This window comes from Tetrahymena thermophila (assembly GCF_000189635.1).
Source record: "Tetrahymena thermophila SB210 genomic scaffold scf_8254606, whole genome shotgun sequence".
Taxonomy (NCBI): Eukaryota; Ciliophora; class Oligohymenophorea; order Hymenostomatida; family Tetrahymenidae; genus Tetrahymena; species Tetrahymena thermophila.
In genome coordinates, this window is record NW_002476376.1 from 28,059 (window position 1) to 51,994 (window position 23,936).

Genomic DNA, 23,936 nt, shown 5'->3' on the forward strand with positions numbered 1-23,936 from the left:
TTTATTTTCAATTTTTTACTTAGTATTTTTCTTTTGATAAATCGAAATATTTTGTAGATGTTTTGTATTTATAATCAAAAATGTGATTTTTAAAAATGTTTGCCCATGCAATAGATTCTGAGGTATCTATTTGGTATCTTTAATGTTATCTACTTTTATTGAAATTAAAAGATTAATGACGGAATAAGCAATACTGAATTATATAAATAATTAATTAATTAAATAATAAAGTCAGATTAGAAACTTTATTCAATCTTAGATTTAAATATTTGTTATGAAATTTCTTCTAAAGATTTTTAGATAGACTTAATTTATTTTAAAGCTGAACAGAGTGTTTTTTGAGATTAATTAATTTTAACCTAATTTTTGAAGCGAATAAAACATTTTTTATAATTTGCTTAGCCTTTAAATTAGGAAATAAATAATTTCATTAATATGAAAAAATAATTGAAAAGTGTTGATTGAACCATTTTTCTATTAAAGTCAAATAAAGCATAAAACTCTCTTAGTCTTAGGTATTTCATATAAATAATTAATTTTATTATCTAATAAAAAAATATTTACAAAAACGTAATACAAAAAAGGTATTATTTATAAGATATAAGAAAATTAAAAAAACTTATCCAGTTTAATAATAATTTTATTTAACAGAAATTCAATGGTAAAAAAGATCAAAGTTTTAATCTTTTTTATGGTTAAATTCTAAATTTTAAAGTGTTATTCAATATTGCAAAGAAACTCACATTCCTATGTTTGCTAAAACCAAATATAATTTAATTTAATGTTATGTAAATCATATGGATAATAATGTTTACTTATTTAATCGATTATTTTTAAAAATAAAGGATTTAGAGATCATTTTATATAAATTTCAAAAGAAGTAGGCGTTTTAAAAGAAATTGAATATTTCTAATTATAAATGAATATTTTTAGATGATTTTTTCTTATAAAAATAAAAATATGCAATCAATCTATTGAGTCTTTACTAATACTTCTTTTTCTTTTCTTTTTTTTTAATAAAAAAAAAGAAAAAAAAATAGTATAATCTAAAATTTTTTTTCTAATACTAAGTAGCTTTTCATTCCATTCAATATTGCATTATATGATTTTTATTTTCAATAGATTATTTTTTTTTCATGTGCTTTTTTACCTCAAAAATGGGATTCATATATAAAATTTGTAATAAATAAATAGTTTTCACATTTTTGTTTAGTCTAAATCTAATTTTTTCATATTTTAAAATGTTTTTCATCATAAAAATCTTAAAAAATAATAAAAATTGCTGAAAATTAAAAACAAGCTAACAAAAAATGGCAAATTTTGAAGAAAAAATGCTGAAATAACAAAAAATAAGATTATAAACAGCAAAATTATTTACTTTAAAGTAAAAATGGCAATTTCAAAAAACAATTTTTATAGCTTCCTTCTAAAATTAAAAAAATAATCTATTTTAAATTACAAATAATTTAAAAAAATTTAGAAAAAATTGTAAAAACAAAGGAAATTCAGAATGTCTACTTTTGCTTGATCTTTTTAGTTTTGATTTTCTTAATTAAATGAAAAACTTCTTCTCCCTATCATTTAAAGAATAAACTCTTCGACTCCACAAATAATTTAATTAAAAAGGATAATCCTTAAAATAAACATAGAAGAATTGATCAGAAATAAATTATTATAATTTGGTATCTTTAAAGATACATTAAGAATATACAACAACAAATTATTTAAATGATAATAGAATTTCCACATATTAAATCTACCTATTCAAACATCAACTTGCTAAATTAAATAATATAAATAAATATTCAATATTAAATCAAAAAACAAATAAAAAACAAAATCCTAAAACTGCTTTAAAACAGACATTCAATCTTTAATATTATGCAAGTATATACCTTAGTGTTTGTTCTTATTCTGCTGATTCGAAAGAACTCAGCTCAGACAATTTGCTATCAAATAAGTGCTGATAAGAATTTGAAGTAAATCTAGCAATTACCTCTCAATTAAAGACTAGAGTTTTACAATAAAATACCTAATTATAATTTTGCTTTAGATTTCAGCATAAACAATTCAGACTTTCTGGCTAACTATCCTCCCAGTTTATTTTTTACATATTTGTTCATAACTACTTCCAACAAATAAGTATTAGATAAATTTACTACTTTTCCATCAATCCAATAGATTTAACAAAACTATGGAAACCAAGCTTTTTACATCACTTTAGTTTTCGATTCGTCAAGTTTTTAGCAAGCGATTGATTCTTAGGCACTTCAAGCCTACAGTTCAATCACTTTCTTTCCTATGCTAACCCTTCCAAGTAAAATTTTAATTTATTCAATTCTTTCTTTTCATTTTTTATATTTTCAATAGTCTTTGTGCAGATAAACTCCTAGAGCTAGCAATTAATGATTTCAAGTACTTTAATATCTTAGATTAACGATGTATCCACTCTAGTCTTACTCTATCCTACTTCATTTGCTTCGCAGCCATAAAACAGCAATAATTTAGGGTGCCAGCTTTATACTGATTTTGTAATTTGCAAATTTTATTTAAAACTCATTTTTTTGTTTGTTTACTTGCATCAATATAGCTGTTAATTAACAATACAAAAAATAATAATAAATCAATTAATCTATTTGAAATTAAAACAAATTATTTCACATAATTTGCTTAAAATTTTACCTATTTATTAGTAATATAGGAAATATATTAAAAAACTTAGTTAATTTAATTATTTAATCAATATATTTAACATTTTAATCAAGAATTAATTTTATAAATTAGGTTAGTATAAATTAATGCTCTTTTGCAACTAATTCGTCTTCAGGTTTAAGTAGTATTAGCTTTAACTTATCTGGCTAGAATGTTTCTTTATAAAATATCTCTGCAACAATAGTCCTCAATTCAACTACATTTATCTAAAATAAATTATCAACAGTAAAATTTCAAATGCAATTACTTAATTACTACTAATCTTAGATAGCTCAATCTCCATTATTCGCTATTTAAGATTAAAGAAAGTGCTAACAAACAACAAGCTTTTCTGCAAATCTTATTGACAATACCATGCAATTCTTGTAAATGAAAAGACTCTAGGTGAGTTTTACTCCTGCCACACAAAAAATTACAAGATTAATGATAGATTTCCTGTAATAAGTTAATGTCAAAACAAGTAAAATTTATTCAGCTTTATTATTATTTTATATAATTAACTATTCAATCAGATTCATCAAATATTGTGTTGATACTTTCAGATACATCTCAAGCAAATTCTTTTGTAATATTCTGTAATAAGGTCTATCAATCTCTAGTACTTTGCGACTTGACTAATTATTAACTTTTTGATTTTACAAAAGGAATTTTGATAACTCTTCCATACTTCTAAACTGTCTAGCAAGTGCAATAACCAACTTTCTCTTTCCAGATAATTTACTATGGAGATCTAAGTTATTCTAATTGCTATGTCACTACCCTCACAGTACAATATTTGCCAATCCCTTCTTTATTTTCACCAATCGCTTATCTATACAGTAATAATACCTTACAAATGTCTCTCTTTGATAAACTAAGTCTAGATAGTTCAAGTAAATAAATATTTAGAACTTATTCATTTATTTATCTTTCTCTTTTAAAATATTAAAATTCTTTGAGTCTAATTTACCTAAAAAGAAAATAAATTCAAAAATTATTTTATTATTTTTTAATTTATCGCAGATTATTTTCAAAAAACAATATAAAAAAAATAAAAAACTTATAAATTTCAAAACAAATTCTTTTAATTGCTAAAAATAAATATTAAAATTTATCAATAGTGTTCATTTAAATTCAGTTACCTAATTTGCTTAGTTTTTCTTAAACTACTTAACTTGGAAATACTTCAGGGATTAGCAATCTCTCAAAGATCTCTGTATAATCTCAGTAAAAAGCCCAATTGTCTTAGATTAATTAATCTATTTAAAGCATATAATCAGGAATATCATTTTCATTCACTAATGTAAAATAAAAGTTAAATTAATACATATAAATTAAATTAACTTTATTTATTTTTAAATTTTAATTAGGTTTAGTAAATTAATACTGAATGTAATTATAATTCTACAAATTTAGTTAGAATACAAATAACCAACACTCAAGGATTATTGATTTACAATATAACGGCAGCACTCTAAATTTAGCCTAAACAGATTAACATTGTATCAATAAACACAATCTACTTAACACCGGATTCATAATCATAGTCACAACAGCTAAATTAATACTTTAATGTCTCAATGACTACTCTTGAAATAAACTTTCAACTTTAATCCAGCTACTACCCATAATAATCAGCATTTATGATTTATATGCCTCCTCAGCTATCAAGAGATAGTAGAATAAGCAATGTTTCAGTTGATATATCTAATGAATTTCTTAATTATTGCAAAATTCAAACTAATTCTACATAAATTTCAAATTAAACTGTAAATTACTAAAACAAAATTTAATAGAGAGAAGTAATTTCTATTATTTGCTAATAAAGTGGAAACACAAATACTTAAAGTGTTTTTACTGTAACAATCTAAGGCTATCAATTACCAAGATAATTATAAAAACCAACAGATAGACTTATTATTGATTTAATTGACTTTTCTTAAAAGCAAAATCAGCCTTTGCCTCTATGCCTTACAACAGAAAATCCTGATATCTCAAATTAAGTTAAAAGTAGTTGGGTTTTTACAAATACTAAATAAACTAGCTTTTTTGTTTCACAATATGATTTTAAATTTAACGGTAGCTCTGACTAAAATACATTAACCCTTCAGTCTTTGTTAAATATGACAACGTATTACAATATTAGTGATGGAGACTTATTGTTCATATCCTTTTCAAAAATGAACTTTTTTAAAATAGAAACTTTAAATGGAAAATTACTTCCAAATTAAAATTCTACTGAAAATAAAGATTTAAATTGTTCTTTGGTTTATCCTTAATCAAGCGCATAATCTTCTGCTTTATCTTAGTGCATTTTATTAGAAACCCCTTCAAACTACTCAATTTAAATTACTCTTAAAACAGCTAATTTGAATTCAATAAGTGGTTGGAATAGCAAAGATATCTTTATAACAATAAATTCATTAGCGTTTTAGTAACTCCTTCCATCTAATAATACTAAAATTTAGTTTACGCACTTCTCAAGTGATCAATATTTGTTAAGCTAATCTAATTATTTATTAAATAGCCAGTAAACAACTTCAAATGTATTTTACTCAATAAATTAAATAAGTTCTGTCACTCAGTAAACAATAACTAGCTTTGTCTAAACAATTAAATTTGATTTTATTAAAATTTAATTTTTAATGTAAACCTTAATGTCTACTTTAGATTCTGGATTAAATTTAGCTATAAACTTTTCATAACAAGTCTATTTTAATGTTCAAACATTTTGTTCTTTGGATAATATTTGCTCTTAGAGTAGTCATCAAATAAAATGCAGTGTCTCTTCTGACGGATTTACTATCCTACTTAGTTAAATTGATTAAAATGCCTTTTGTTCTCCACCTGTTTTGACTAACTTTGTAATTTGCAAATATTATTTAAATTTTGTTTATTAAGTTTAATCAGATAAAAACCCCTATTAATTTTAAAATTTTTAATCAAATATTAATATACAAAAATTTGTTAAAAATTACTGGGATTAAAATTATATTTTATTTATTTATTAACTATTTATCAATTAAATATTATTAAATATATTAATTTATTTTAAAATAATAATTTTATTTCAAAAAGAATATCACAATTCATAATCCTGAAATAAATAACTAAAATTCAACAGGAGGTGCTGCTTAATCAATAGCAATTAATTGGAATTTAACAAGCACTACAAGCTCTTAAACTCTTTTGTCGGGACACACTTCATTAACTACCAACACCTCCTAATGTCCTTAACCTCACTGCGCCACTTGCACATCTCCTCCATCCATTTGCATTCACTGCACCCAAGGCTATTATTTACTTCCAGATCAAAACTCATGCGTCCAGACTTGTCCACCTCCAACAGTCGCTCATCAACAAACAGCTACTTGCCAGCCATGCTTCCAGCACCAAGAGTGTCTTCAATGCCAGTCTCAAAACCCAGCTGCTTGCACCTCATGTTCTCCCACCTATTCCCTCAATTCCACTCTCCTCCCCTATTGCTACGTGCCTCTTCCTCCTTCTAGTAGCGCTTCTTCCTCCGTCACCAAGGATGTTGTCAATCGCACGCCTTCTAACTCAACCTTTTCAGGAGCACTCAATCGACCTGAGCCAGGACAGCCCTCACAAAAGTAGCAGTAGCAGTAGTAGTAGTAGTAGCAGCAGGAGCAGCAGCAACAACAAGAACAACAACAGCAGGAGGCCCAAGCTAGCGATCAGCGAGGCTTTGCTCATTTCTTAGCTCAAACCAAGTCTTATACGAAAGGCTTTATTTTGACACTGCTGATTCCCCTCTCAATACTCGGTGCTTGCCTCACTAGGCTAGTCACCTTTTGTCTGAAAAAGCGAGAAAAGAAGGTGCATCCACCACTGCCTAGTGAATCGAGGAGTGCACAGATTGCACAAAACTTGGATGAAAGGTAAGAAACACAAAAAGATGGAAATGGTGGCGATGAAGAACAGATGAGAGCGTCTTCGAGGGTAGACACAGCAAATATGTGTCCTCTGAACTCAAGAAGAGGCGAGTAGTTATAATTGGAAGGTGTGCAGTAATAAAGCGATGGTGGTGTTGGTGGTGGGGAAAGTGAAGGAAACGGGTATTTAGCGTTCTGCTGGATAGCAGTGATCCTTTTGTTGGGAAATGTGGGTGATTTAGTAGAGGTGCCTTATATTATCTTCTCACAGTAGAACTCGTTTTCTAACAAAAGCACAACAAATGTATTTGACTTGTAATTTTCAGAAGCAGACATGGGCTAGATTTGTTGTTTGAGCTACATCGCACTAAACGCAGTTTGCTACTTGATCTGCGTCGTAATGATGGTAAAGGCTATAATTTTTGAGACTGGAAGTGGTGAGCCTCTGTTTTGTATTTACGAAGTGAAGCTGAGTAGCAGTAGCAGTTTTTGTGGAGAAGAAATGAAGAAGGATAAAAGTGAAGCTGCTGCGTGCAAAGGGGATTCGAATGCTTAGAATGAGAATGGAGAGAAGCACAAAAAAGTGTTGAGTGGGCGAAAGCTATGGAAGCTAATAATAGATGTTTTCTTGAGATGTCTGGTAGTTGTTGGTGGAAAAGCTTTCTGCATGGTTTATTCAAACGTGGCAAATGTAAAGGGATGGTTAACATGCTAAGTAGATAAAAATTTGAGAGCATTTAGATTGTTCTATATGACTTTGTGCATCCATGCAATCTTCAATATGATATCAGCAGTATTCTTTACTCTCATGCTTACTCATTTCTCCTTTGCTTCTTGGACTGCAGTAGCACAAGATAGCCTTACAAGCTAAGGTAGCGATGGTGGAGTCGAATTTTCGTTCTTTGTTGACATCCTTGCATTTAAATTTTTAATGTCTCTGATTTGTTTTTTGAACTGCCTGCATATCTAACAGCTAATTAGTGCCTGCAAATCTCCTAATCTTCCTGGACCCTAAAATCCCGTTTCCCATCGACTCTAAAGCCCATCTACTCCTTCTTCTTCCGCATCACCTGCAGACGCAGTAGAAAGAGACGCTTGCAAAGTTTCATACTTTGAAAATACACCAAATGCTGCTGAAAAGACTACTCCAACTGCGGTAACGCTTGCCTCTTATCGCCAGCAAGAAACATCAGGAACTGGTTCTTAAAACCTCATAGAAGGTAGACCAAGGAGAAAAAAACCATCAAAGTTGAGTCTATTGCTAAAAAGAGATTCAGGATAAAAATCTGGTAGTTCACTTTCATCTAGACAGCAAGAAACACCTTCGCCAAATTTGCCTTCCTACTCTCCTAATCTCTACCCATCTCAAGCATACATTTGAAGCAAATAATCAACACAAAAATAAGTAAATAAATAAGCAATAAAGCAAGTAGCTAAATTTGTAAATTATTAAGCAAATAAGGTAGCAAATGAGAGTGCATTTAATTGCTTAAAAAACCAAATGAATGAATTTTCAAAAAAGTATCTTTAATATAATTACAAATTTAGTAAATATAAATAAATAAATCATTATATAAATAAACGAATTAATATATATAAACAACTATATTAAATTAATTCATATCAAAGAATTAATGAATGAATGAATGAATGATTAAATAAATGATTATAAATTAAATTGTCGTCTATCAATCAACCAATTTATATATCTATCTATCTATAAAATAAATATATATCTGGATGTAGCTTTTTTTGCATAAATAATCTTTTCATAAATTTTCTCATTGTTGTTGACAAAATAATTTAAGTAAATAAATTATAAAATAACTTTTCAAATGAAAATAGTATAAAATAAATGATATTTTATTTATATCTTTTTAATTCCTTTATATTAGTTATGATATCATAACTTAAGCTTTTGAAATCTCAAGCTCCACATTTCTTTGTTTAACAATTAATCAATCAATAAATTTATTGTAAATAAATCAATCTGTAAATCTATATCTATCTATCTATCAAATAAATATATATATATAAATTTAGTATTTTTTGATTAAATAATCTTTAGATAAATTTCTTATTTTTGTTGGCAGTATAGATTAAATAAATAAATAAGAAATAACTTTACAAATGAAAATTAGTAAAAATAAATGATATTTAATTCGTATCTTATAAAATCCTTGATATATTATAATTAAAGCCTTTGAAATCTTAAACCCCAAATTTTTTTATTAAACAATTAATTAATAAATAAATAAATTTGTAGTCTATCAATCAATATATATATCTATCTATCTATAAAACAAATAATTTTCTGAATGTAGATTTTTTTTACAAAAATAATCTTTAGATATATTTTCTTTCTTTCTTTGTTTCATTCCAATTTTTGTTGAAAAAATAGATAGATAGGTTAAATAAATATATAATAAATAACTATTGAAATGACAATTAGTAAAAATAAATTATATTTAATTAATATCTTACAAACTCCTATATATTATTTATTATATCACAATAAAAGATTTTGATATCTTAAACTCCACATTTCTTTATTAAAGAATTAATAAATCAATAAATTTATAAGCTATTAATCAATCTATCTATCTATCAAAAAAATAAATATATATCTGAATGTATTTTTTCTTGCTTAAATAATTTAAGATTAATACAATTAACTATTCAATTTACTAAAAACTAAGAAACAATGACAAAATAATCACAGAGAAAAATCTTTAATTGAAATATTAATTAATTAATTTATTTATTCATTTCTTATTTTATTAATTTATTATTTGCATAGAAAATATTCATCATAAAAAGGAGCAGGCAGAGAGATAGATAGATTATTTCTTTTTTATCATACTATAAATCTTATCAAAGCAATTAAAATTAATCTATTCAATATTATATTTTCATGCAAACTTCTAATTATTTTGTATAAAATTCATTTTACTTTTATTAAAATTGACTTATTATTTTAATTTTCCATTCAATAGATTTTTAAAATAAAAACATTTTATTAAATTATTTATAAAAGCTAGATAGATATATTTTTTCATTTTATTAAATTAATGTATATTGTTAATGAATGAATAAATGAATGAATGAATGAATAAACAAACAATAAATTAAGCAAACAAACAAACAGACAGACAACAAAAATATTGGAATTAAACCAAATTTTATTAAAATATTTATGAATTCAGTTCTATGAATTTGGTAGCAATCATTGCATGGATTATTTAAGGATTTTTATTTAGTAATACAAACATTACTTTAAGGATACATAACTTATTGTTTAAATGATACTTTGGTCTCCATAAAATATTTGAAATTCTTTTTTACAAGGAAAATTTATAAGTTACTTATTCATTTAATAACAAAAATAACTAATTGAAAAAATAAAATAAGTAAAATTTCCTTTAGCTAATAATAAGACAAATAATTAAATAATTGATAGATTTTATTTTTTACATTAAAAAGTTTTGGTTAATAAGATTAAAAATAAAAATAGAAAGAAAATTTATCAAGAGAAAGCAGAATAAATATTATTTTGATGATAATCTAGAATTGAAATAATTTTGTAAAAATCTAATCTATTTGAAATTAAAGTCTGCTTATTTATTTAGTTTTTTGTTTTTATCGAATACTCTCTTTAAATTAAATTATTTTTATTTAAAAACAGAGTGAGTGAGTGAGTCTAATAGCTTACTTGATATTTAAACTTACTAACTACTTATTAATTATTTAGAAAATTTAATTAATATTCATTAATCTTCTATTCATTAAAATTTAATTAAAATAATTTATTTAAATTTACATTCTTCTCTTTAGAATAATTTTTAATTTTAGAAAATTTATTTTATCAAACAAGCATTTTTCTTTTCTTGATTGAATTTTTTTCTATACTAATTTATCTATTAATTTAATTAAATATCTTTTATTGACTTACGCAGTAATTCTAAGCATATAAATGCAAACATACATAGATAAATAGAAAATATAAATAAATACCTTTGTTTATTTTTTAAGGAGTTTAATTTTAAATTCAAGTGAATAAAAATAAATAAGTTGATTGATAACAGCAAACAAAAAAACAAACAAACAAAGTCAATTAATTTTTTTGGAATTTAAAAAATAAAATTTCTACTTTAAAAAAATAATCAGTGAATTAAATAAATTAAGTTAAAATACAAAGCAAAATTTCAATATAAAAAGCTTTTATTGCAATAAATATTTTTTGAAATTTGTTTATTTGAGATTATTCTAATAAAAGAGTTGTTTTAATTAAAATAAATAATAAAAAGTAATTAATTACTATAAAACATAAAAAATCAAAACAAATAAAAATGAATTATTTTTTTATGTTTTAATTTAAACTTATTAAAATATGTTGTTCATTTAAGTAAATATTCTCATAACTGATTAAATTAACAAGACAAAGATCCAAATTAATCTCTAAAATAATTAATGTATTTATTTCCTAATTTATATTTATTCTTTATTGATTAAAAATACTCATAAATTATATATAATAAAGATTTTTTGATAACCAGTCTAAGTAATTATTATATGAAATATAATTCAGATTTGGTTTAAGACTTGTAAAATTGAAAACCAAACTTTAAACTAAAATAAACGAAAACTAAAACAAAATAAATAAATAAAACTATTTAAAAAATTAAAAGTTTTAAATAAATAAAATAATTATTAAATGAAATATTAAAGTATATTTATTATAGCTAAAATACAATTTTTAAATATATCTCTAACTGAGAATAAATGAATTATTTTTAATTAAAAAATGCATACTTGCTTTAAAAATCATAATGAAATTAACTTCCTTTAAATATGTATTCATTTCTATAATTAATGTAAATTAGTATGAATATATTTTTATAACCAGTTTAAGTAATATTGTTATAAAACTAATTCTAATTTGGTTTAATATTTGTAAAATTAAAAGTGAACTAAGCTTTAAATCTAAAATAAATAATAAATAAATAAAACTATTTTTAAAATTTATAGTTTTAAATAAATATAATTGTTCTTAAATTGTAAATGAATGTTCAACTATACCAAACAAACCTCAAATAAATACAATTTTTACATGCTTTTGTATATTTAATAAAAAATAAACCACTATTTTTACTTAAAAATATTTTATTAAACTTAAAGTGTCAAAATATTTAAATTTCATTCATAATTTTTAAATTCTAAATATTTATTTATTATTTTAAAAAAATAATTAAAAATAAATCCCTTTTATAATGTATGTATGTATTTCTTAATTTATTTATTGATTAAAAATATATTTAAATTAAAAAATAACCCTTTTATAAACAGTGTAAGTAATAATAGTCTCAAATCGAACTTTGATTTGATTTAAAATTTGTAAAATTAAAAGAAAATTAATTAACATTTATCTTTAAAATAAACGAAAATAAAATAATAAATAAAACTATTTTTAAAATTAAAAGTTTAAAATAAATAGAATTATCATTAAATTGTAAGTAAATAAATAAATAAACAAATATTCAACTATATTACACCTAAAATTAAATTTTAATTACTTTTATATTAATTGTATAAATCTAAAAAATTTTATACTTACTCTTAAAATAATTATAAAAATTTTTCACTTATTAATTAGAAAAAATGAAATTTAACTAAAATGTAGGTAGGTAGGTAGGTTGAAATATCAATTCAATTTTAATATTAAAAGATAAAAAAAAATGTAAGAGAAAATATTTATTATTAATTAATTTATTGATTTATTTATAATATCTAATTTTTTTATAGTATCTGATTTGAAATGAATAAATAAACAAATAAACAAATTAAAATAAAATCTATTTATTAGAAAATTTATTTTTGATCTAATTAAAATTAGATTCATTATTGACTAGAAAATTCATTGAAGGATTTATCAAATATACTCATCTGCTTTTCACTATAATTTTTATCGAAATTTTTGAAAAGAATGTTCAACAATTCATCAGATGAATATCTAGATTTAGGATTTTACTGAACCATGTTTTTGATTACATTCTCTATTAAAAAAGAATCTATATTTTATTCAAAGACTCTATTTTTTGTTTTGTACATTGCATTAATATCACTCAAAATCTATTAATTTCCGTTTCTAATAGGTCTAACCTCAGTCTAAAAATTAAACCTCCTTCCACAAAGTAATTCAATGAAGACTATTCCCAAAGAGTAAATATCTGACTGTATGTATGTATTATTTTTATTTAAAACATAATTTATTAACAATTAAATAATTAAATAAATAAATGATAAAAACAATTAACCTTATAGCAAATTTTAGGCTGATCAGCACTACCTTCATTAAATTCGATAACTTCTTTGCTTGTATATTTCATTGTTCCAACTTTGCTCTAATTTATTATTTGAGAAATATTCCAATTTAATAAATATAAAATATCTTTACTAGATGGTCTGTGTATCCTTTATCTGAGAGCTATTTTGCTTATCCAAAATCAGCTATTTAGAATATTAAATTCAAAAAACTAATAAAAAATCTGCTTCTTTTTATGAATTTAATTAGCATATTTAATTGTATTTTTTAATAAAATTTTAACTAGATTTCTATCAAAAAGTAATAAAAAAACAAAAAAATTCAAAACTATAAAAAATTAATTATAAGCTTCAAAAAAATTACCAATATAAATTTGATAGTTTTATCCTTTTTTGTTGAAAAGAATATTTTCAGGTTTCAAATCTCTATGAATAACCTTCATTTATTTAAGCTCTTCCAAACCCATCAATAATTACATCATGATAGAGATTATTTGTTTTTTACTAATTTATTACTCAATTAAAGTAGTTAATTCACCTATATATTTAAATTATAATTTAAAAGGAATTTTAATTAAAAAATAAGCTGTATTTATTTAACTAATTATTTGTTTGTTTATTTATTTATTACCATCGCAAAGATCTGTGAATATGAAAATTGTAGGTTTAGCCAAATTGATTTCTTATGTATTTTAAATCTGTAAAACATACTTACTTTTGTTAAAATTTTTGAGTAAATCGTATTCTTTTTTTAGTTAATTAATGCTATTTTAATTTTAGTCTTTGGATTCAATAATTTTAACAGCTTTTTATTAACTATTATAAGTGATTTTAAATACTAATCCAAAAGAACCCTTTCCTATGATATTTACAAATTTATAGCCTAATTTTGCTAGATTTTAGATATATTCCTTAACTTTGTCTTCATTTAATTCAAGTTGTTAGCATTACTATTTAAAATTTTCTGGCAAAGATTCTGAAACAGCCAAACTATTTATTTTATTTTTTAAAAATGAATAAAAGAATGAAAAAAAGCTAAATAAATACTATCTTTTCTATTTAAATTTTTTATAAATTTAAAAATTTAATATTGATCTATTTAAATTTTTTATAAATTTAAAAATTTAATATTGATTATTTATTGTTTTGATTAGAGAAATTTAATATCTTTTTATTTATTTCATTCTAATTTAAAAGAATAATAAAAAAAACTTTCAATGAAGTAATTTAATTACTAAGATATGACTTAATAAAATTATTTTTTTATTATAAAATAAAATAAACATTTATTTTTTATAGAATGATAGAAAGAATATTTATGACTAAAAAAATAAAACCTGTTTATTTGCTTTAAAATTTACCTTTAATTTAGATTTTCTTTATAGTCTCTTCTCACTTTAAGTTATTTAAGCGAATTTTCATCAATATTAAATTCATTTAAATTAATTAGTAACTCATCTGCATTCGACCTTGAATTTGGATTTACGACAATCATATTTAAAAGAATTTTCTAAGCAAACTGTTTGTATTGTGATTATAAAAGCTATGGCATAACATCAAATAAATTTCTTTCTTTCAAACTTATCCACTACATCATATTTAGAGGATGTTACTAAATTAATGCTTCTAACAAAATTTATCCAACACCAAACATATCAACCTATTTAATTTTATGATTCATTCATTCATAAATTCAATTTTAATTATTTTCAAAAAATTAATATTTTACATTAATTGTTAATGGTTTTATTTTCTCATTTACTTCTGGAGCCACATACATCATATTTCCTTCTAGTTCCTAAAAATTAAAATACCTTTAATTAAAAAAGTAAGAGAAGATATATGTATATGTACCTCTTTTCCAGAATTAATATCGTTGAGCAATCTTGCAATTGAAAAATCATCTAAATAATATTTATTTTAGTAATTAATTTTAATTTTCAATTTAATAAATAATTTTATTACTTATTAGAAACTCATTTCTAATACTACTATACAATATTTTTTCAGGCTTAATGTTTCCATAGATAATACTTTTATCTTTTAATGCAGCAAAACCTTTTAGCAATTAGCATGCTAAAGCACAAACTTATTAGAAATTCATCTTGTTGTCTTCAAAAATTTCTTTTAAAGAACCTAAATAGATAGATAGATAGTTAAATAAATAAATATTTTGATAAACAATGAATGAAAGAAAATATGATTTTTATTACAATCGCAAAGTTCTAAAACTAAGGCAGTAATACCTATTTGATCATCTTTAACTACTTCAATAGCTTGTAAGATATATTTTTTTTTCTTAACTAATTCTATCATTTTTAATTGATTTTAAATTTCAAATTAATTATCATTCTAATATATTTTTATTGCTACTTAGATGCTTAATTTCTAAGAAAATGCTAAAACCAACATACAAACATTGTCTTAAGATAACACTTTCTCAAGATTATATGACTTACTCTTCAGGAACTCTTAAATAACATTGAGTTTTAATTCTTTTTTTTGCTTTTAATTCAAGTTTTACATTTTTTTTTTATCTCCTAACCTAAATTATTTCTTACTTAAATTAAAGTGCAGAATTATTAACTTATTTACTATCTCAACAATATTCTAATAAGATTATTATCAATTTTAATACAAAAAGCTAATTAAAGATTTCTTTAATTAAATAAAAATCTTTAATAAACAAAATATCTTTATAATTTATTTAATAATTTGTTAATTTCAAAATAAAATTTGCTGTTTTTCATTTAAACTTCTATCTATCTATCTATCTATCTATCTATCTATCTATCTATCTATCTATCTATCTATCTATCTATCTATCTATCTAGCATCAGTGATAAAAAAAATGAGCTTATCAATTGGGTAAATAAATATTTTTAAAAATATAAATAGCTGTTCATGGTATTGAAATATCATGAACCAAACTGTATTATCAAATATTTTAATTTTATGATTTAAATGAATCACTTTTATTGAAAAAAAGTTAATTAATTAATTAATTAAAAATATTTAACCTATCTAGCAGTCTTAAAAAAATATTGATTTAATTAATTTTTACATATATTGTTTTGAAAGAATACAATAGCAATTATTTATATTATATGGAAATTTTACCTACCTTTTTCCATTTGACAGACATTTTATGCAAATAAATTCAATAAAAGTAAACCTAAAAATTTGATTAACTGTTTTTATTTCAAAAATATGGTGAAATAGTAAATTATTAAATTGATTTATAATTTATATTTTCAATATAAAATATCATTAGAAACTTAATAAATAAAAAAAATACATTTGTTGATGATTAATAGAATTAATTATTTTTATTGAAATATCTTTAAATTAATATAAAAATAAGGATAATAAATAAGTAATTATTATTCATTCATATATTTATTTACTTTCATACATAATAAATTAATTAACTGTTTTTACTTAAAAAATAGGATGCAATAGATTATTAAATTTATTTATGAAATATAATTTGAAAATAAAATATCATTAGAAATATAATGCAAAAAAATGCTATTGAAGAATCAATGATAACTGATAGAATTAATAAATATTATTGAAATATCTTTATATTAATATAAAAAATTTGGATTAATAAATTAGTAATTATCATTCATATATTTATTTACTTTCATACAAAATAAATAAATTAATTAGCTATTTTTATTTCAAAAATAATATGCAATAGATTATTAAATTGATTGATGATAGATAATTTGAATATAAAATATCATTAGAAACTTAAAGCAAAAAAATGCTTGGAAGCAATAGATAATGATGATTGATTGATAGAATTAATAATTATTTTTGAAATATCTTAAAATTAATAGAAAGAATCTGGATTAATAAATTAATAATTATTATACTTATTTATATATATATATATACATACATACACTTATAGCTTTAAAAAGAGATGAATTAAGAAAAGATAAAAATAGAAGCATATAATGAGGCATTAGAAATTGTTAATAAATACAAACATGATAATAAGCGCTTGTCATTGAAGCAAAAGGCTATTTATAAGAAATCAAAGAGAATTATTGAGGAATACGAAGCACAGGAAGCCAAGGGCTAGTAAAATGGAGGATAGGGTAAAAAGGATGGAAAAAAAGATTAGCTTTAGGGAGCAGATAGATTTAATTAGGATCGCAATTCTATTTTTGATACTAAAAAAGGTCAGGTTTTATTCGAATTGCAAAAGTCTTACAAAGGTGATGAACGTTTCAGATTGGATAAGCGTTTTGCTGAAGATATTGATGCTGAAAAATTACCTAATACACTGAAACAACTAACAACTGGTATTGATTTTGAAAATCTCTCTGATGGTAGTGATTATGAATTTAAGAAGAAATAATCTAAGTAGAAGAAGAATGAAAAGAAGCAAGAAAAATAGTTGAAAAAGACTTAATAGCTCAATGAAATTTAATTAAAGGGTGAAAAGGTACCTTTATCTGAACAAGCAAGCGAAGATGAAGGTGAAAAAAAGCAAGCTGAAGGATAAAAAGGACAATTATTTGGTTTTGGAGCTGGCAAAAATGGTGCTGATGATGATGCCAATCAGAATGACTCTGACTCTGATTTTTTTACTATCAAGGTAAAATAAGATGACGAGGAAGAAGAAGAAGAAAATGATAAGAAAAAAAGTAGTAAAAATAAACTTAGAAAAGGCAGTGCTGATGAAACAAAATAAAAATCTAACAAGAAAAGAGGAAGAGAATCTAGTTCTGATGAATAAGAAGAAGAAGATGAAGAGGATGATGAAGAGTAAGTAGTTAAAAGATTAAATGAAGAAATGAAAGATTAGAATGATGAATATAGTGATTCTGATAGTATTTAGAAGGTATAATTTGATGAAGAAGATTAATAAGATGATGATGGTGGAAAATAATTCAGAAAAGCTTATAGAATTGCAAAAGACTATATAGATTAAGAAGCTTTGGTGGATGAAGATGACATTTAAGAATTCACCTTGGAGGAGGAATAGCACACATATTTAAAGATTTTGCAAGAGTTGATGCCAACTGAGAAGCTCTTCTTTTAAAATAAGAAAAAGAATGTTAAAGTTATACATAATAAACAAAGTAGCTATGCAGCAATGCTTACTCAGGAAGAAGCTTAAACAATGAGTGGTAAGAAGAAGAACAAAAATAAATCTAAGGTAGAAGAAAATAACTAAGAAGAAGACAATGAAGAAAACTAAAACGAAGAAAATCAATAACATAAGAAAAAAGCTAAGAGTGGATTTGACAAGGATTTCAATAGTGATGACAACAATGATGAAGATTAATTTGGAAGATAAAAAAGTGAAAAAGCTTACAATTTGGTTATTCCTCGTTTTGATCCCTCTCAACTTGTAGTTAAGAAAGTCATGTAAGCCTAAGAGAATGAAAAAATATAAAAGCTCAAAGAGCAAGAATCCAAAAAGAAATAAAAGAAGTCAACTGAAGCTAAGATTGAAGCTGGTATTGACAAAAAATTACAAAAAATAATGAAAGCCAATAGCATCTTGGATAAGAATCTCACTGAACACAGAAAACTCGAAGGTGTTGAAAAAGTTTAAAAGAAAGCTCCAGTTCTTAAAAAGCTAAAGATTGATTCAGACAAGTGGAAAAACATTATTAATGAAACTTCAACCATTAAGCATGAAACAGAAAAAAGCATTGAATAAAGTAATTAATAGCAAACTTAATCTCAAAAAAGTCAATCTAATACTAAACAAACTGTTGTTAGTAATACAAAAGAACAACAACAAGTAAAGCCAAAGTAATTAGGTAGATCACCAGCTTAACCTACTAACCACCACACTTCCTTAGGTATGCTTTTTGCTACCTTCCAACCAGATGCCAATTAAGAAGGATCAAGATCTCAATTCAAATTGTTTGGTTGAGATAATAATTATTTTTTTATCAACAATTAAAAAACTTTGCTATAATTCTGGAATAGTTTTAACATAAAAAATAAAAAATAAAATAAGTAATTAAGTAAGAAAGTAATTTAATATAATTGTTTTTAAAATAAGATATCTACTTTTTAAAAATAAATTTAGTAGCTGCATTAATAAATTTGTTAAAATATATGATAAACAAACAAACAAACAAAAAAACAAACAAACCAAACAATTAACTAACTAACTAATATGCTCAATAAAAACCTAATCCAATTTCTATTAATTTATTTTATTTGTAATATATTAATAATTAAATTTATTTATTAGTTTTAAATATATTTTAACATCATGCAATCTGTATTTTTTGTCATTCATAATTAAATACTTCTAATAAATGTAATATAAAGCCATTTATCTCTTCATCTAATTAATCGATAATAAATTAAGCTTTAATTGATTAATTTTTCATTTTTTAGCATCTCTTTGAATTTACAATTATTAAAAAAAGAAAAGAAATATAAATATTTCTATTTGTTTAAAATCAACCCAAGAAATAGAAATCATTGTTAATATTATATTTTAAATTATTTTATAAACTTATTTTTTTTTTGAATTTAAAGTTAATTGTTTCATTTTTGTTAACTAAATAAGTAAGATAACTAACTATAAGAATAAGTTTTAATATTTACTTTATACTTTCTATCTATTAAATTAAAAAGAAGGTGGTCTTTAATTAAAAATTTCAAAATTTTAAATTCTAAAAATTTTTTTTCACCATTGGTAAAAAAGTGATTTTATGGAGAAGTTAAAGTATTTATTTTTTAAACTTTAGAATTTATAAGTTTTATTTATAAAAGAAAATTAAGTTAGTTTTAATCATATTAATAATAAAACAGAACTATAAATTGTAACAGTTATAATAAATAAAATAAAAAAAGAATAAAATTTAATTATTGAATTAAAAATGATTATGATGTTTTAAATGAACGTGAATATTATGATTTATTTAATAATAAGAACAATCTTAAAAAAGAATATAAAAATATATATTGATTTATTTACAAAAGAACCCAGAAGTAACAGTAATTTTTTATTTATTTATTTATTTATTTATTTATTTATTTATATATTTATATATATATAGCTTCATTTTAAAATTATTTTCAATAACTTTAATTTTATTTTGTTTTGATTTAAATTTCAGTTTGAATTGCTCTGTTTAAGTTAAAAATTAATGATATATTTTGTGAATCAATCAATTTATTTAAGATATAATATTTAATATATTTCAAATATTTAGATAGATATTCAGGATTTTAGTTTTTACAAGTTATTTAATAATTTTTTTTATTATTATTATGGAAAATTTAATAATTTATTTTTAAAGAAGAAATATTTGTTTTTTTTTCTTCAAAATTATTTAATCAATTATCAAAATCATGTAAATATTCTTCATCGAAGGCGCTGTATTTATCTTTGTTATCCCAGGGCTCTAATTTCTCAAAATCATTAACGTGATTACTGAAATTTGCATTTGATTTTTATTTGGAAGAGTATTTTTAGTTAGTATTGCTATAATTTGTAATTTTTTTGTTTATTGTTTTTGGATTAGTGCTAAAAGTAGATTCTGCGTAATCAAGCTGCTTATAATTTAGGTCTTATTCATCTGTATTTTAAGAGTATTACTAAGTAACTATATGCTGTTAGGAAATTTGCTCATTTTTGTTTCTGCTCTCAGTATTTATTGTCTTTTTTTAAGTTATAGTTATACTATCTTCTTTCAATATTTATGGAGAGACAACAATGCTTTTGTTTTCTGAATATAATATATTTTTGTCTGTGATATTTTCAACTACTGTCTATTTAACTGGACTTTAGTATTAGCTGAAGCTTTTTAGTTTATTGCTGTGATGAGGATTTATTATTTTTTTTGGTATTTAAGCTGGTACACTATCGAGTATTTCAGGAGGTTAAAAGCTATCATGTAGAGAGAGAACTTTAGGTCTATTTTAAGGATTAAAATCAATATGTTAAGTCCTTCTTTTGTCATGCTCATTAAGCTTTGGAGGAGATAACACCAGTTTTTGCTAGTACTTTTAATCATAGTAGTACCTGAGGCTCTAGAAGTTGATTTCTTTAAAGGCTTCAATTTGATAGCTTTCTTGAAGTTTTTGAGTTTGATTGTTATTGTTTAACTGATTAGTTTAAAAGTTGCTTTTAGTTGAAATCAAATGAGCTCCTGCTTTTAGGATTTGGGAATCAAAAATAAATTTGCTAAGGTTTTCCTCCTTACCATCACTGTTTGTCAGACAAAGCTAGCCTTTTTAAAAGCTAGTAGAATAATTCATTGATTTATTTTAATTTAGTAAATCTTCAGATTAATCAAAAGCCTCATCTTATTCTGTAAAGCATTTAACTAAGTTATTTGGCAGAAGATTAGATTTAGTATTAGCATTACTAAATGTATTTGTTCTGATTCTTTGGAATTATTTTTTAAGTATAGCCATGCTTAATTACCCTTCAACTGATTAATTTATCTCACTACCATTAAAATATTACGCATCTATATCACTGCTTTTATTTCTATTATTCTTCTATTTAATTTTTATAAATTTATTAATTTTCTTATTTTCAAATAAAAAAATATCCAATTCATTTTTTTAAAAACCGTAAATATTTCTGAAGAGAAAATAAATCATTAATTATTTTTTATTTTGATATTTTAATAAAATAAATCATGATTTTTATTGATGTTAAAATAATTTTAGGATTAATTAATAAAATCTACAGTATTTTAACCATGATATAAAAATTTTCTGTAAAATAATAATTATATATCTTGTATAATTCATTGAATTTTTTTTATACGTATTGCTTTTGAATGTGTTTATTTGATTTAAAATGATAGATAATAAGTTTGACTTGTAAAATTTATATTAATTTCATAATACTTAAATTTATTATGGAAGTAAATTTTTTTACCTTGCTTTAATTCTAGTTAGATTTTTGCTGGATATTTGAATGCTAATAGTTAATTAGATTATCTAAATTATTCTAGTCTCTTGGTAATAAAGGAGCAGGTTTCTTTATAAAATTTATTTTTGCACTTTTTGTTGTCTGAGTATTTTAAGTTTCGTTGACACTATTATTATCTTTGTTTCAATATATAAATCTTTAATAACAAATGAAGCAAAAAAAAAAAAATTAGTTTATTTTTACATTTTAAGTCTGAGTTTTCTTCTAAGTTTAATGGAAAACTGGGAAAAACAATAGGAGTTTTTTTGTAGGTTTAAGAAGTATTAGCCAATTATGTATCTGATCCAAGCAAAAGAGATGGAAGATTAGATTTACTTTCTATTTATTAATAATCATGCTAACTATTAGTTGACTATTTTGAAAATTACTACTTTTCCAAATTGCCATAAAACTTTTGAGAATTTCCTTAGTTTGATCTCAGCTTGAGCTTATTATTAAACGAAACATAAGATTAATCTCTTGCTTGTACGGATTTATTTTTATTATTTAATTAGGGAAAATTAGGGTCAACAAAGTAGGAAATCCTAACTTTGTAAAATTTCTTCTTTTATTGGCTAATATCGCTTGTGTTGAGGGCGTCTTTATCCTTTAAATTAAAAAAGAATTAAAAATAAGACATAAATTCACTTAAATTGAGTTAATGCACCAATAAATAAAAATGAATAAACATTATTTTTAAGAATAGATTATTCAATATATTTTTTTTATTTTTTTTATCTTAATAAAAATATAATATTTGATCTTTTTGTATGTAATTTTTAAAAACTATGTTATTATTGAGTTTTAATAAAGCAATCAATAAAATACTGTTGGAATTGGCGATGACTTGAATGATTATTCATACGATTATTGGATACTATTGTGCTCTGTATTTTCTTATCTATTTTTCTACCTTATAATTTGGTTTAGAGATTGCTGCACGTAGGTATTTGGGGGAGAGCAGGATGGTTAAGTCTATAGATGCACTCTTTTAGGTGAATACAAAGGACTTTGATCCCTAAAATTTTTTGATTCAGAAAAAGACTTATCTTACAAATTTTAATATTACTCTTCCTATTACAATTAAGCTTAGTTTTTTTAGCTAGATTCATTTCCATTTTGGTTCAAATTAGTCTGCTTAACAGTGCTGCTATTATTTTGTTGATTAGAAGCTTACTTTTAAATAAAATTGATATAATCTTTGTTTGCATTTGAGCTTGTTTGGATGTGATTTTATCCTGAATTTGGCTAAACAAACTGCTCAAATTACGCCATATGAGCAGGTAGCTATTTTGTTTTAATTTGAGCTAATTCCATAATTTTTCGCTAAGTGATTTTTCTCCCTTTCAAAATACAAACTTCATCTCTCCTATCACTGGGACTAGTTAAAATGATTTGCTTCATAACTTGCTAGCTTCCTTTTAACTAAGGCTATTTAGCATCATAAAATTCAACTTCGTTTTTAACTTTTCTGCTACTAATATTATCAAATGTTGTTGTTGCTGCTGAAGAAGGAGTAATATCTTTTGATCCTGCTCCTCCCCCAAGCAAAGCGCTTTTGCCAGTCAAATTTCGTTTTTAAAAAATATCTTCTATATTGCATCCATAGCTATTCCTATTTTAAAGCTTATTATTGTTTTCCCTCTCATAATTAGTTTTATTGATGATCTTTTAAAGAGGACTCAATTCCTTTATTTTCATAGATCCTCTTAATTAAGAATAAACAACCCCTATGCAAACAACTAAATAACTAACTAACTAATTAATTAATTAACTTATGTTACTATATATGTATGTATTTAATTTATGTATGTATGTGTGTATTAAAACTTGCTTTTGATGAATAAATTGTATGTATATAAATCTAAAATCTTAAAATTTTAATAATTATTATATTTATAAATAAATTCAATTTGTTTACCTTATTTTACTAAAGCTATTAAAATTTATGTTTTTATATCCAGATATTAATCTATTTATTTATAATCTATCTATCTCTTTATCTTCATTCAACTCTCTTTCCTAACCATTCCTATTTACTTTACTCTTCAAGTTAAAATAATATTTTTAATAATATAATCAAGTGTTAAACTATATTTACAATA

At 22.9% G+C, this 23,936-nt stretch overlaps 4 protein-coding genes across 4 annotated transcripts; 2 read left to right on the forward strand and 2 right to left on the reverse strand. All coding sequences in view use genetic code 6, as the record gives it.

The window, feature by feature from the left end:
• Positions 1-1,881: 1,881 nt before the first annotated feature.
• On the forward strand, positions 1,882-7,968 carry TTHERM_01087820 (transmembrane protein, putative; the record flags this gene model as incomplete). Its single annotated transcript, XM_001017874.3, has 7 exons — positions 1,882-2,317; positions 2,371-2,531; positions 2,785-3,172; positions 3,225-3,584; positions 3,813-3,994; positions 4,062-5,555; positions 5,770-7,968. The coding sequence occupies 7 exons, from the start codon at positions 1,882-1,884 to the stop codon at positions 7,966-7,968; spliced, it is 5,220 nt and encodes a 1,739-aa protein (XP_001017874.1).
• A 4,514-nt stretch (positions 7,969-12,482) lies between these two features.
• On the reverse strand, positions 12,483-15,434 carry TTHERM_01087840 (Serine/Threonine kinase domain protein; the record flags this gene model as incomplete). Its single annotated transcript, XM_001017876.2, has 10 exons — positions 12,483-12,818; positions 12,902-12,988; positions 13,042-13,094; positions 13,273-13,446; positions 13,540-13,898; positions 14,270-14,568; positions 14,638-14,706; positions 14,763-14,812; positions 14,874-15,044; positions 15,122-15,434. 10 exons carry the CDS (start codon positions 15,432-15,434, stop codon positions 12,483-12,485), a joined length of 1,911 nt encoding a protein of 636 aa, XP_001017876.2.
• A 1,324-nt stretch (positions 15,435-16,758) lies between these two features.
• TTHERM_01087850 (hypothetical protein) lies at positions 16,759-18,816 on the forward strand (the record flags this gene model as incomplete). Its single annotated transcript, XM_001017877.2, has 1 exon — positions 16,759-18,816. Exon 1 carries the CDS (start codon positions 16,843-16,845, stop codon positions 18,814-18,816), a length of 1,974 nt encoding a protein of 657 aa, XP_001017877.1. The 5' UTR covers positions 16,759-16,842.
• Positions 18,817-20,240: 1,424 nt separating this feature from the next.
• On the reverse strand, positions 20,241-23,532 carry TTHERM_01087860 (hypothetical protein; the record flags this gene model as incomplete). The annotated part of the gene is made up of 4 exons (XM_001017878.1): positions 20,241-21,410; positions 21,799-21,968; positions 22,036-22,438; positions 22,660-23,532. The coding sequence occupies 4 exons, from the start codon at positions 23,530-23,532 to the stop codon at positions 20,241-20,243; spliced, it is 2,616 nt and encodes an 871-aa protein (XP_001017878.1).
• Between the last annotated feature and the right edge of the window lie 404 nt (positions 23,533-23,936).